We start from the raw sequence: 13,734 nt of genomic DNA, 5'->3' as shown, positions 1-13,734 counted from the left end.
TATGTCTGCAGGCCAGAAGAGGGCACCAGACCTCATTACAGATGGTTGTGAGCCACCATGTGGTTGCCGGGAATTGAACTCAGGACCTTCGGAAGAGCAGGCAATGCTCTTAACCTCTGAGCCATCTCTCCAGCTCCCCAGCTTTAAATGCTTTTATCAGAATTTCTGATTATTGGCTAGGCATGCTATAAACCCAGTATTTAGGAAGCAGAGGTAGGAGGATTGCCATAAATTTGAGGTCAGCCTGGTAGATAAAAAGCTCCAGGCCAGGCCAGTCAGACCTACATGGCAGACTCGATTCCATTAAAAAAAAAAGTAAAGAAAAAACCATTTCTGATTCTGTGTATGGGTGTGGGGTACCTGTCTGATCCCCCCAAGCTGGAGTTACAAGCAGTTGTGAACTGCCTGATGAAGTTCTGGGAAATGAACTCAGGTCTCTGGAGGCTACAGGAGCGGTAAGTACACTTAACCACAGAGACATTTCTTAAGCTCCCCCCCCCCCATTTCTGGTGATTTTAAGTAAGAGAGGTACATTTATCTTACTGTGTGTGTTCTTGGCCAATCTCCTTCTACCGTATAGATCCTGAGAACTTAACTCAGATTGTCACGCTTTGTGGTAGTTTTATGGCACTGGGCCATCTCACCAGCCCAAGGTACACATTTTTGGCTGCACTGCCACATACCCATATACCCCCATATGATCAGAAGGCAACAGATACCTAGTGGAATGATTTATCAAAAACAAAGCCACCAAAACCTGTGAGCAGTCTGGATTCATGTTTATTGAAGCCAGTAATTAGACATCTTCCCAGCACTAGAAAGCAAGGCTCCACATGACTGCATACTGCACCCAGAGAGAGCCACACCTTGGACTCAGGCTAGTGGGAGATCACTGCACTCATGAACTTAGCAGAGAGAAAACAGCAGACTTTCACTTACAGCATCAACATTGTTAGGTCATGACGTACAGAGCAGTCACTTTCAACTTCATCAAGTTAAGAAAACAGTCTCTTCAGTTTAAATACTGGTTTTAAAATGCCAATAATAGTAATAAAAGAGGTGTAGCTGGACATTGTAGCACACGCCTCTAGTCCCAGCACTTGGGAGGCAGAGGCAGGTAGATTTCTGAACTGGAGGCCAGCCTGGTCTTCAGAGCAAGTTCCAGGACAGCCAGGACTACATAGAAAAACCCTGTCTTGCCGGGCGGTGGTGGTGCACACCTTTAATCCCAGCACTTGGGAGGCAGAGGCAGGCGGATCTCTGTGAGTTCGAGACCAGCCTGGTCTACAAGAAATAGTTCCAGGACAGGCTCCAAAACCACAGAGAAACCCTGTCTCAAAAAAACACAAAAAACAAAACAAAACAAAAAACCCTGTCTTTTTTTAAAAAAAAAAAAAAAAAAGGAAGAAAAAAAGGAAAAAAAGTGCAAATAAAACCATCTAGCAGCATTATCTGTTAGATTTTTAGGAAAGACTAATTCATAGCCCTCATCTGGGTTGGGCTTATTCAAAATTATCCATTTAAAGACAAAGAGGTAATCACTATAACATGTATAAATAGTCATAAAGTTGTTTTTTATAGTCTACCATACAAGTGTTTTCTGCAAATAAAATTAATTTTACTTTAAAAAGTGAAGGTTGTTTACTATTTGGCCTTTGGTTCCAATGCTTAAGAATCCTAAAATAACAAAAATCACCTCATTTCCTCAAACCCCAAAAGAACCCTGAAGCTCCCCAAAGCTGGTAGACTTTGGCAACATACACCGCTCCTCCCAAGTGTCAAAGAAGTAGCAGTGGTCTCCAGAAGCCTTCCCAGGACCAGGCCTCAGCACTCATTGATTGGCTTTAGCATGTTTTACATCAACACAAAAGTGCTTCACCATTCAATGATACACTTAAAATTTTGCATCAAAATTTTAAAAATTACACTATTAGGCAAGTGTGTTTTCAAGAATTTCTGAGGACTTTCTTTTTTCCCTGACTGCTCCAGAGATTAAGCGACCCTACCTTTAGGGGGGCCATCTATAGGTCAGCACCTCACTTACACGCCCTCAGTTCACTGTCACTGCCTGGACAACCTGGTAATCTGAAGCAACAATGCATGTTAAAAACAAAAACAAACAAAAATAAAAACCCCAAAATAATAACAACAAAAAACTGAATTAAAAAGAAAAACTTATATATTTCAACAGTAAAACGGGCACAAGAAACATCTTTTTGTTGTTAGAGGGGCAAGTAAGCACTCAGCTATCTCCTTAACAGTGTTCAGACCTTTACAAAGTGACTCCAGACAGCCACGGAGCCTTGTCATAAACTAGATGTTAACTTACGCCCAGTACTACATTAGTGGTTAGTCAAGTCTGGTATGCAAGTAAAGTAATGACATTAGGGACACTATGCCAAGACACACTGTAACAAACATTCATATAAAAAAGTAAACTCCATGGAAGTGAACTGTGGTTTTCCCCTTCATTTGGACAACAAATGTTTTATACATTAAAGTCATGGTAGTGTTTGTATTACATGTGAGGTCACAAAAAAAAACACAAAGTGCTATTTCAAATCCACAGAAGACATTCTCAGAATGGTGGTGTGTGACATGATGATGTGCATGAATATGCCCCTAAATGGAAGACACACAAAACTCTCACTTCCATAAGAAAAGAAGTGCTACATTTTATGACAACACAAATCTGTCACTTCCATTTTCAATTAAAGCACTTCCTTGTTGGTCTGGTAGCAGTGATCAGACCAGAGCCACAGAAAGAACCTTTTGTATCAGTGAAGGTTACCACAGACTCTAAGGCAGGAATTGGAATAAGCTTATTAACTAGAATGCAATGACATTAAATACTTCCCCCAAACTTCATATAGCACACTGCCATTATGGTAAAATGGGAGATCAATCACCCATTTTCTATTAGTTGGCCAGCCTGTAGTAGTTAAAAATAATAATTTAAAAAAAAAATAAAATAAAGCAGGAGCTATTCGAAATATCTAATTCAAAGTAAACGAATTTTCTATCTGCTGACTTCGAACACAACCCATAGCAACCACCTGCCCCAGCTTATATACACATAGACCCAGCATTTCCCCAAGGACAGAAGGACATGGCCTGGGCCAAGCATGTGGGTCCTGGGCAGCTGCCATTTCAGCATCCTGTGTCAGTTCTACCTTCCTCAGGTACCCCACACAAAACACACTTTCCAAAATTAAAGATGCATTCAGAACAAGTCCAATTCCCATTCTGTTTAGTGTTTAGTTTGGAAATGCTAATTGTTAAGTCTTACAGGCTGCTATTTGACTTCTACCGTGCACGTAGTTAATGCCGCTCACTTCCTCCTTCCACCTCCCTCAACCTTCGGCTTCCCCACCAGCACTTCTCTCATCCCTCCTGAACACCTCTCTTCCCTGGACTTTCTGCTACTTAATCTGCTTCCCAAGACCACGCAAGTGGTCAAACTATGACCATCTCATCAATGACTTACTAGTCTCGTTTGCTCCCCCTGATAGTAAGTGGGCCCCCTTTTTCCACTCTAAAAGAAGCCCAGCTGCGCTTGCTTCCCACAAGAGAACCGCAGCCCAAGGGTCCAAGGGACATCCCTAACAAGGGGCCTGACATGTAACCTTCCTAAATGTGCATCTCACACTCGGACAAGCCAATGAAGTATATATATTTCTTTTAAAAGTTCATCTCCCCTACCCCAAAAAACTGATAGCATGTGCTGTATCAGAAAAATCCTGGTCTTATCAGATGAATATACATAGTTATTTGGTCATTTGACATATGCACTTTTAAAGGAGGATCAGGCTTCATTTTCTGTTGAAGAGTTTGTTACCATGGAGTCTGGCTTTCGAGTCATTCTATCCAGTTCTTCCTGAACGTTTGACAACACAGTCTTTTGTCCTAAAAAAAAAAGGAACAAGAGAGAGAGAGAGAGAGAGAGAGAGAGAGAGAGAGAGAGAGAGAGAGCAAAATAGCAGCATGAGAAAAGATGTTTTTTCCCCACAAGGCAGAGTTTCTCTGTGTATCTCTGGCTGTTCTGGAAATCACTCTGTAGACCAGGCTGGCCTTAAATTCACAGAGATCCGCCTACCTCTGCCTTCCAAGTGCTGAGATTAAGGCATGCACCACCACTGCCTGGCTCTGCTGGAAAAAATTTTTAAAAAGCAGCATTTAAAATTATACAGTCAGCCTTTAACCCCAGCACTCGGGAGGCACAGGATGTCAAAGTTCAAAGCCAGTCTGGTCTATAGAGATAGTTTCAAGACAGCTGGAGCAACGGAGAAACTTTGTCTCGAAAATTTAAAAACAAATAAAAATCATACAAACTTCTGCCACCATTTGTATTGACAACATTCTCAAAGAAGAGAAAGCCTTCTCACCAAGGGCAAGGAGACAGTTCTAACCTTGTTAATGCCAGTGTCACAGGCCTATGTTCCTCCAGTTATGCAGCGGGTAGGGGAGTACTTTCCCCATCATCTCCCTGGAGGCCATCACTAAGTTTCAGGCATGTGGTAAACTACTTTCTTCCCAGACAGGCACTCAGCTTTTATTTCTAGCTGCAATACCTCAGACTGACTAATGGGCTGATGATGTAGCTTTGGCAAAGTATTTGCATTACTGAAAGATAAAACCAAATAAACTCACAAAATCATTTAGCTTAAACTGACTCACATGGAAATACCATGCTTTATGATGAGATTGAGGTTGGACAGTTCAATCCTGCACAAAGCTGGTGCTCCATTTCCTGTTGTCAAATAATGTCTGGGGCCTGGACAATGACCTCTATTTCTGGTAAAGGGCAAATACTACATCAAGGCTGAGGCCTAGATCAGATTCTTGAGTCTCTATGAAGTTACAAGTTGTTGGAGGCCCAGACTACCCCAAGGACAAAATAACCTTGTAATGTTCTCTTCTATTTTGGAAAAATTGATAAAAAACAAATTAACATATGCTGAATATGCCCTTTATATGTGAGGTGCAGTGGTGCATGTTTACTTACAGTCCTAGTAAGAGGATCCAGAGTTCGAGGCAGCACAGGCTTGTTTCTAAATATACAAAAGCAAGTCTAAAACATACTCTACTGGTTGTCTAGTAATTATCAACTCCTGGGTTTGACTGTTGGCCTCACAAAAAGGAAATAAATGGCCTCTAGCTTAAGAAAGTATGTGATTCCCAAGGACTCCACCAGTTTGTTTCAGAAACCTCAAGACTAGCTTTTCCTACCAACCTACATGGAAGGACAGATGACTGGGTCGCCACAGAGAAACTGCAATGAGACAGTGTAGGTACACAGACTCTGGCTCTCTGTAAGATCAGGGGCAGCGGAGCAAATGAAATGATCTTTCTCTCTTTGTCTCTCTCTCTCTCTCTCTCTCTCTCTCTCTCTCTCTCTCTCTCTCTCTTTCTTTTACACTTGCATGCCTGGTGCCCAAGGAGGTCAGAAGAGGATGTGAGATCCTCTGGAACTAGAGTTAAGGATGGTTGTGGACCACTATGTGGGTACTGAGAACCTGACTCCTCTGCAAGAAGAGCAACTGATCTTAACACTGAGCCATCTCTCCAGCTCAAGCAAATAAAAACTCTTCAAGTATCACATAAAATTAAGTAAATGTCAATAGCATACTCTACAATGACGTCCAGTGTAAAGAGTTTCCAGATCAAGGGTACAGGCACAACTTAGACCTTATGCTGATTTACTCAATAGCCAGAATGTACATTAAATCACACTTTAAATGTAAATGTGCCAGGGAAGTCTGCACAGCATAAAAAGCCAACATAAAGCTTAGTTCTGTTCACTGCTGGTCAGAACACTGGAGGCCTGCAGGCTGGCGGAGACAACCACTGCCATCTACCTCGCCGTCAGCACTGTCCGGATGAGGCCCCTACCTGACTTCTTGGCTGTGCTCTGCACTCCAGCAGCACTAGGACTTCCCGGAGAGCCTGTTTTTTTACTCAGCAGACTATTGAAGAAGCTGGCCAATACCCCTTCACTTGCTGCATTATCTAAAAAAACACAAAAGAAAAACATAACAAAACATCACTCAAACCGATGACTCACAGAAGATGTAGTTCTTAGATTAAAATTAAGCATCCGTGGCCATCACTTTCCCAGCTGAGCACATTCACATGTCACTGTTTCCTGAGGCTAACTGGGCAGTGAAGAGATTACCAATAAAAACATGTTGATACTTCCCACCTTTGAGGGATCTCTGTGTCCTTAGTATAGTGCTTTTTAGTTTTATAAGTTCATTGGACTCACAGCCTGTTATGAAACATGTTCACCAAACAGGCAAGAATTTACAGGATTTTGTTCTGATGGTTTACTGTAGCAGTATCTTTGGGTATCAATAAGCACTAGGATAACACCTTAGTCTAGTTTGGTGAGAACAAAAGAAAAAAATAGCCAATTCATAAATAGTATTAATAAAAATTTAAGAAATAAAACTCTACATATTGTTCAGGGACTTCCTAAATCATATTCTTTTCTGAAGGTACCTGCAGGGTCTGAGGTCTTACACAATGTCTGGTGAACACGACTAACTTTGCTGGGAAGTAACAGCCTTGCTGGAAGACAACAGCCCAGTGTTCCTAATCCCATGAGAGCCCCAGCTACTATTACAAATAAACCCTTCGGGCCGAGGACTAAAATCTTCCCCCAAACAGCATACATACTTTTGATGTTTGGATCTGGTTTCTTTACTGATGTTCCTGGGGATGCGCTTGGCACACTAGCTGGTCCACCCCGACCCTGGGTCCTTGGAGAACCAGAGGGTCCTCTGGCAGGAGATTCCTAAGTCCAAAACCAGCCCATGTCACACATAAATATAAAAATAACAAAAAAACCCCCACAAATTTCATCATCAAGACATTTTTGCATGTCTAGAGTAGTGTAGTGGAGGTCTGCTCCCAGCTCAGTCCCTTTCTATGCCTCAGAAGCGTCCTCATTCTCAGCTGTAGCCCTTCATCAAGCATTTCTAAGACTATTGCATTTCCGGCTGTGGGTGTTTGGGAGACCAATTCACTTTAAAATATAAAAGCCCACATAAACATAAACTGTTACAAATAATGGTGTGAAGTTAGAAGGCACCCACGACACCAGGCCATGACCCTCTGTTTGGTAAGGTACTCACGGAGGTTCTTGTGGGCGTGGCAGGCTGCTTGGCAAGGAATGACTGCAAAGAGAGGGACAAACTGGCCATTAACCAAGGCCTGTAGCATGAACTGAGGTCTGGAGAAGGGTTGACTCCTATGACCGTACTATAGGACGACAATAAAGAGTCATGTTTTACACTATAAATGCAAAATAACCTAAAGCCAGGATTCGTATATGATGAAGACACCCCCAGTAAACAGACTAGAAGCTAAGGAAATAAACAGGCCATAGAAAAGGGAAAGAGTTGGGAAGAAACTGCCAAAAACTAACAGGACCTGAACAAACCATTAGGAGAGGGTGACATGTCTAACAATTTGGGTCAAAGAGAAAGGTTAAGGGGCTGGAGAGATGGCTCAGAGGTTAAGAGCATTGCCTGCTCTTCCGAAGATCCTGAGTTCAGTTCCCAGCAACCACATGGTGGCTCACAATCATCTGTAATGAGGTCTGCTGCCCTCTTTTGGCCTGCAGCCATACACACAGACAGAATATTGCATACATAATAAATATATAAATATTTTTTTTTAAAAAATTTAAAAAAAAAGAAGAGAGAAAAATGTTAAGATGGGGTTTGTGTACAAAACTATCACCTTAGGTGGAATCAAGGTGAATCTGGAAGAAGGCCAGGATGAATGGCATAAGAACACACTGTATGGGGTTGGAGAGATGGCTCAGCACTTAAGAACACTGACTGCTCTTCCAGAGGTCCTGAGTTCAATTCCCAGCAACCACATGGTAGCTCATAACCATCTGTAATGAGATCTGGTGCCCTCTTCTGGCCTGCAGGCATACATGCAGACAGAACACTGTATACATAATAAATAAATGAAATTAAGAAAAAAAGAACACACTGTATGTATACATGAAATATTTAAAAAAATAAAATGTTATATTAACTGTCACTTTGGGGCTGAGGATGTAACTCAGTTGGTAGAGTATGTGCCTAGCATGCAAGAAGCTGAGTTAGGTTCCCGGCACTGCATAAAGCCAGGCATGGAGACATATGTCTGTTATTCCAGCACTTGAGAGTTAGAGGCAGGGTTCAATGCCATCCTTGGCTAGAAAGTTGAAGATCAACCAGGAATATACGAGAACTTTTCCTTAAAAACAAAACAAAAAACCAAGTTGGGCAGTAGTGGTACACAGCCTTTAATCCCAGCACTCAGGAGGCAAAGACACATAGATCTCAAGGACAGCCTGGTCTGTAAGAGAGAGTTCCAAGACAGGCTCCAAAAGCTACAGAGAAACACAGTCTTGGGGGGGGGGGGGAACAAAACCCCAAAGCACAAACACAGCCCCCCCCAACCAAGCCCAAACCAATATTCAAAACAAAAAAGTTAACAGCTTGGAAAATGACTCTCCTTATCTACAAAAATGTATATTATTTGCTTTTATACACTATGAGAAAAAAGGAAGTGAAGTCAGGCCACTTGGTAAATTGTCAATTCAAGAAGTAAGTAAGCCAGCAAATCTTCCCAGGGCAAACAGGGCACATAAAACATACTAATCCCATCCCTGCAGGATAGTGTACAATGAAGGCAGGCATCATGAGGCAGGTGCTCCAATCCCTTCCCCATAGAAAAAGTAGGGAATGAGGAAACCTCGTTTTAACCTCCATGCTGCTGTAAGCTCTCGATCACATACGGCCCCAAACCCCCTCCAGAAAGGGCATTCAATGCAAGAGAAGGCGTCTTACCTGTTGTTTCATGAGGAACACTTGCTCATCCTCTGCTGCCAACTCTTTGTCGTGGACCAGCTGTGAAACAATGCATATTTGTGGCCACAAGCAACAAAAATTCTCAAATGACTGTCAAAATTCTTGCTACAAAAATCTTGGCCCAGGCCTCCACATGGGTTTGGGGGATCTTTCTTAAGACCGTAGTTACATTTTTCTAACTGGGTACAGATCCTCTCCCAGAACTAGTCAGGGCATGTAGCCAAATCATGTTCTTCAATCTGGTAGGTCCTAAACAGTACCTCCCAGATCATAGTCTTCAAGAGCCCCAGAGGAAGGGGATTTAGCAAAAATAATCCATAAGAGACAGGAGCACTGTGAGACTTGACAGGAAATGCAGCCATAATTGACATGGTCATACCCTCACTCACACTTCATATCAACAGACTCATTTTCATGATGTAAAACCACCTAAGTAGCCGGGCGGTGGTGGCGCACGCCTGTAATCCCAGCACTTGGGAGGCAGAGACAGGCGGATCTCTGTGAGTTCGAGGCCAGCCTGGTCTACCAAGCGAGTTCCAGAACAGGCTCCAAAAGCTACAGAGAAACCCTGTCTTGAAAAACCAAAAAAAAAAAAAACCAATTAAGTAAGGTCTTGAAGAGACTGACTAAGGTACCTTTCTCACAGGAGGCTTTACAATAAAATCTTCGTATGCATCTTCTGGCTTCACGGTTGTAAAATTTTCATGTAAAATAGCTATTTTCTTTTCATTATCCCAGCCTGCAGGTCTAAAGACAAGGAGGCACAGGTTAGCCTGCTCTGCCTGAGATTGCCTTCCCATATATATCTGAAAGACATTTCAGGTTATAAGAAACTCCTGGGTAAAGTCCTTTCTCACATCTCTACATCTGGAGGTGTTGTCAGTGTCTTGTAGCTTTGGGTACATACCAAGACGCACAGCAGGCATATCTCATCAAATCAATGTGACACATCCTACTCCAGGGACTCAGGGATACTAGATGTAAGGCACCAGTGTGAGACACTGCCCCAGTGAAGGTTTCAGGAGCCAGCCCTGTTTAGAACAATGCACAAAGGAAGGCGGTCTAGAGAGGGCTGTCACTCCTGGGCTTGGGCTCTGCTCTTGCATTTTGTCCCTCTTGAGGACACTTCTTTATAACAATTATCTTATGGACAGCTCATTAACTTTTCTGGCATGGAAGATGTGCCTTGAAGCCAAAGAAGAAATCATGGCCTCTATCTATTGTGGGCTCCCCACAAGAGACACAAGGAGACCTTAGGTTCCCATGTGGATGTTGTAGAGATTAACATCACAAGCAGAAGGTACGAGGTTTGATCAGTGTTCCAATTCTACTCTCTTAAAATGTAGCACCACACAGTTCTACATGACACAATTCTGAGGTCAAGAAGCTCTAGATAAAAATACACCAAAACCACCGACTGTTCTCATAACCCTCTCTTGCCAAACACCTAACCCAAGAGGGTGCCAATCCAGGGTGCTTCTCCCAAACCGTGTTGTAGACTTTACTAATTCCTACATAGGCAACTACCAACAGACACAACAGTAAAAAGGGACTGGACAAAGCTGAGATAATCATGACACATGCAACCTCCAGAGCAATGAGATGCTTCTCCATTACACATGAGCCCTAAATTCAACAAGAATCCCAGCTCCTCAGGATGATGTTATTAGGAACGAAGTGATCACAGAAGCACACCATTCATTAAGTTTCTGCTTTAGTGCCTGACTGTGCTGGGTGATTCTTCAGGGCCAGGGTAGAAACAATGTGAGCGAGACTCTCTTCAAACACACAGGAGGTAACCTGTTTAGTTTCCGAGAAGCACCTGGCTCTTGTACGGATCCTTTCACGAATGTCCTGGCCCCTTCCTTCTGGTCTGCTTGAGACAGTCCACTCACTTTGGCAGCAGACCTTTCTGGCCCCACTACACTAGCCCACTGCTGCCCCCCTCCTCTTCAGTATGTCTGTCTCTGTGTGATAACAGGGACATGTAGCGTTTACGTCTGTGTCCCCAGCAGAGAACCTGGCTACCTAAGAGGTGCTGTGTAAAGCTTGCTGATAGACAAATGTAACTGTCAAGTCCAGAAGGCAGGAAAACGTTACATCAATCTGCTAATCTAAGACCACAGCACTGTCATATGCGTATATGGCAATACGATTCTCTAGTTAGAAAAAAAGACACCAACTCAAGAAAACAGGCTGGTTAAGTCTCTGGCACAATGACCAATCCCAGGGGCTTGCAAAATGCAAATTCCAGAAAGTACATAGCAGAGTTTAACCACACTGACAGGGATACTGAGAAGGGGCTTGCAATCACCCTGGCAACAGCAGTCACGAGGTGCTTTTACACAAGCCACTGAGGATCCACAAACAGAAAGCTCTATACTGTGAGTCTCTCCCCAACCAATGCTTCACCAGAACTGACAGTAAGTATACAAAATGGCTTGCTTACATTCTGACTACCTTCTTTCAATGAAGGAATGCAGCTCCTCTGACCATACCACCCAATTCCCTTAAACCAAGTGAGTGAGCCCAGAAGGAGCAGAGAGGGTCAGGTTGAGCCCAGGCACTCTCAGTCAGAAGCGCTACACTGAAAAGGCACGATGTAAGTAGCAAATGCACTATAGAGAGAAGGGCTTAGACGCCATCACCTCCAAAGCACTCACATAAAAACTGCGTCCTTTTCCACAACTAAGGCGGGTATGGTAAAGTGGAAGCCATATGTTTTATGAACAATGTACTTATACAGCAAGTCAAGGTTTTTCTCTTCCTTCACTGAGGTGTAAATCAAAGCAGCTCCATCTTATCAATTTGCTTAAGGAAAACCAATTCATTGTGAGACAAAAACCAATCACACATATACATAATCCTTAAAGGGCTAGGTGATCTGTTGTTTATTCCACATGCAAATGACAAAGCATGCAAAATTTAAAAACTAGCCGGGCAGTGGTGGCGCACACCTTTAATCCCAGCACTTGGGAGGCAGAGGCAGGCGGATCTCTGTGAGTTCGAGACCAGCCTGGTCTACAAGAGCTAGTTCCAGGACAGGCTCAAAAACCGCAGAGAAACCCGGTCTCGAAAAACCAAAAAAAAAAAAAAAATTTAAAAACTAAAAAGGGACAGGAGCAGAGGAACCATAATAAATACTCCAAGCATGCAGAGGCTGTGTAACATGCAGCTATTTATTTTCCTTTAACACTTAGACTGCTGTCATTTCTGAGCTTGCTTCCTAAGAAGCAAAATCAGTGGAACACCACCCTCAGCCTATAGAGGTCCACAGATTGCTTCCTAGGCAGGTGCTCACAAAGGAATGAGTTTATCATTAAGCACACCTTCAAAGTCAGTGTTGACAAAGAGCTCAAAGGAGGCACTTGTCACTCGCACTCCAGGGTGTGGAAATAAGATACCAACTGCTGTTGGCTTTATACAAAAGGACTCAAAAAGCTGCTGACATGGTGTCTTTCTCCTGAGCGGCACAAAGACGGAAAACACCTGCAGTACCTAACCCAGTAACCACGCTGGTGACTGAACATAAGAGCAAAGTCTAACAAGATGTCTAAGTACAAGCAATGTCATTTGGTCATAAAATGGTCACGTGTAAGTTTCTTAATAGGAAAGCCTATCAAAAAGTACGGCCATAAAAACAAAGCAACTAAACTGGGCAGGGTAGCACATGCTTGTAATTCCAGCACTCAGGAAGCCAGGGAAGAAGATCACAAGCTCCAGGCCAGCCTGGGTGATATTGTAAGACTCTGTCAAAAAAAAGTAATACTTAACAAAGTAACCCAAGACATGTTTCAGTTAGTATATGTAAAATTCCAACATAGGAAAAATATAAAACTAATGTAAAGTTTACAACTTTTTTTCCCATGGCAAAACTCCCCTGTGAGACAGGCACGATGGCTTAGTGTTTGAGTAAAGGTGGTTCTACCAAGTCTGACAACCTAAAGTTGACCTTGAACCCACACGATGTGAGGAGATAACCAATTCCCCGAGTTTCCTCTGACCACCACACTCATGAGCCCCCTTCAAATAGTTAAGTGCAGTGAAAAAGAAAAAAGGACTACTCTGTGTTGAGGAAGGGCCCGATACAGCATCCCAAGGATACACTGGAGGCAGAATCTCCGCAGGTGTGACTGTATGAAGTCGAAGTGCTCGTCCCTATAATCATGCTCTTTCTCCAGGATGCTCACTGCGTCACACTGCAGGAGAGACAAAACCAAGAGGAACATTAGCTCTCTGCTTTTCTGCCTGCTTAAAATAGAATAGGAATTTCTTCATAAACAACTCCACAGGTGACCAGGTACTAATTCAGGTACTAATTAGAGAAGAATAAAAGGAACAAGAGAGTTCTCGTTTATCCTGGCCTCAATTTACACACAAAGCAAAGGTGTAATAAGCCTGATCATCTCATAATTGTTTTCAATAGGAAATAAAGTCACATTGGGAGAGAGGCCCTTTCACACTGCTGTGCACTGCACTTCACACTGCTGTGCACTGCACAACAACAGTAGCTTTTACTTAGGAATAAAGCACTTTTGAAATCCAAAATATTTTTAAAGCTACTTTCCCCTTGGGGCTGGAGAGATGGCTCAGAGGTTAAGATAACTGTCTCCTCTTCCAGAGGATCCGGGTTCAAATTCCAGCATCCACATGGCAGCTCACAACTGTTTGTAACTCCAGTACCAGGGGATCTGACACCTTCACACCAACGTACATGAAATAAAGTTAAATAACTTATTATTTTTTTTAAAAAAAAGGTACTTTCCCCTCATATATAGGAGACATACCTTCTCTAAAATTAAGCTTAATTTCTTTCTTTCTTTTTTTTTTTTTTAAATATTTATTTATTTATTATATACAA

At 42.7% G+C, this 13,734-nt stretch overlaps 1 protein-coding gene across 2 annotated transcripts in view; it reads right to left on the bottom strand.

Annotated features, from left to right (window-relative positions):
• Window positions 1-1,387: 1,387 nt before the first annotated feature.
• Dync1li2 (dynein cytoplasmic 1 light intermediate chain 2) overlaps window positions 1,388-13,734 on the bottom strand; it is a 26,178-nt gene continuing 13,831 nt past the window's right edge. For both annotated transcript variants that reach the window (XM_005345530.3, XM_026778418.1), the window contains 8 exons: window positions 12,979-13,072; window positions 11,537-11,672; window positions 9,509-9,620; window positions 8,853-8,912; window positions 7,137-7,178; window positions 6,679-6,796; window positions 5,893-6,009; window positions 1,388-3,906 (listed from right to left, as the gene is read on the bottom strand). In XM_005345530.3, coding sequence (XP_005345587.1) covers window positions 3,806-3,906; window positions 5,893-6,009; window positions 6,679-6,796; window positions 7,137-7,178; window positions 8,853-8,912; window positions 9,509-9,620; window positions 11,537-11,672; window positions 12,979-13,072 — 780 coding nt within the window. In that variant the 3' untranslated portion in view covers window positions 1,388-3,805. The remainder of the gene's footprint in view (window positions 3,907-5,892; window positions 6,010-6,678; window positions 6,797-7,136; window positions 7,179-8,852; window positions 8,913-9,508; window positions 9,621-11,536; window positions 11,673-12,978; window positions 13,073-13,734) is intronic.

The sequence above is a fragment of the Microtus ochrogaster genome, chromosome 4, assembly GCF_000317375.1.
Source record: "Microtus ochrogaster isolate Prairie Vole_2 chromosome 4, MicOch1.0, whole genome shotgun sequence".
Taxonomy (NCBI): Eukaryota; Metazoa; Chordata; class Mammalia; order Rodentia; family Cricetidae; genus Microtus; species Microtus ochrogaster.
Note: the sequence above shows the minus strand (reverse complement) of the source record. Positions and strands in the feature narration are given on the sequence as shown.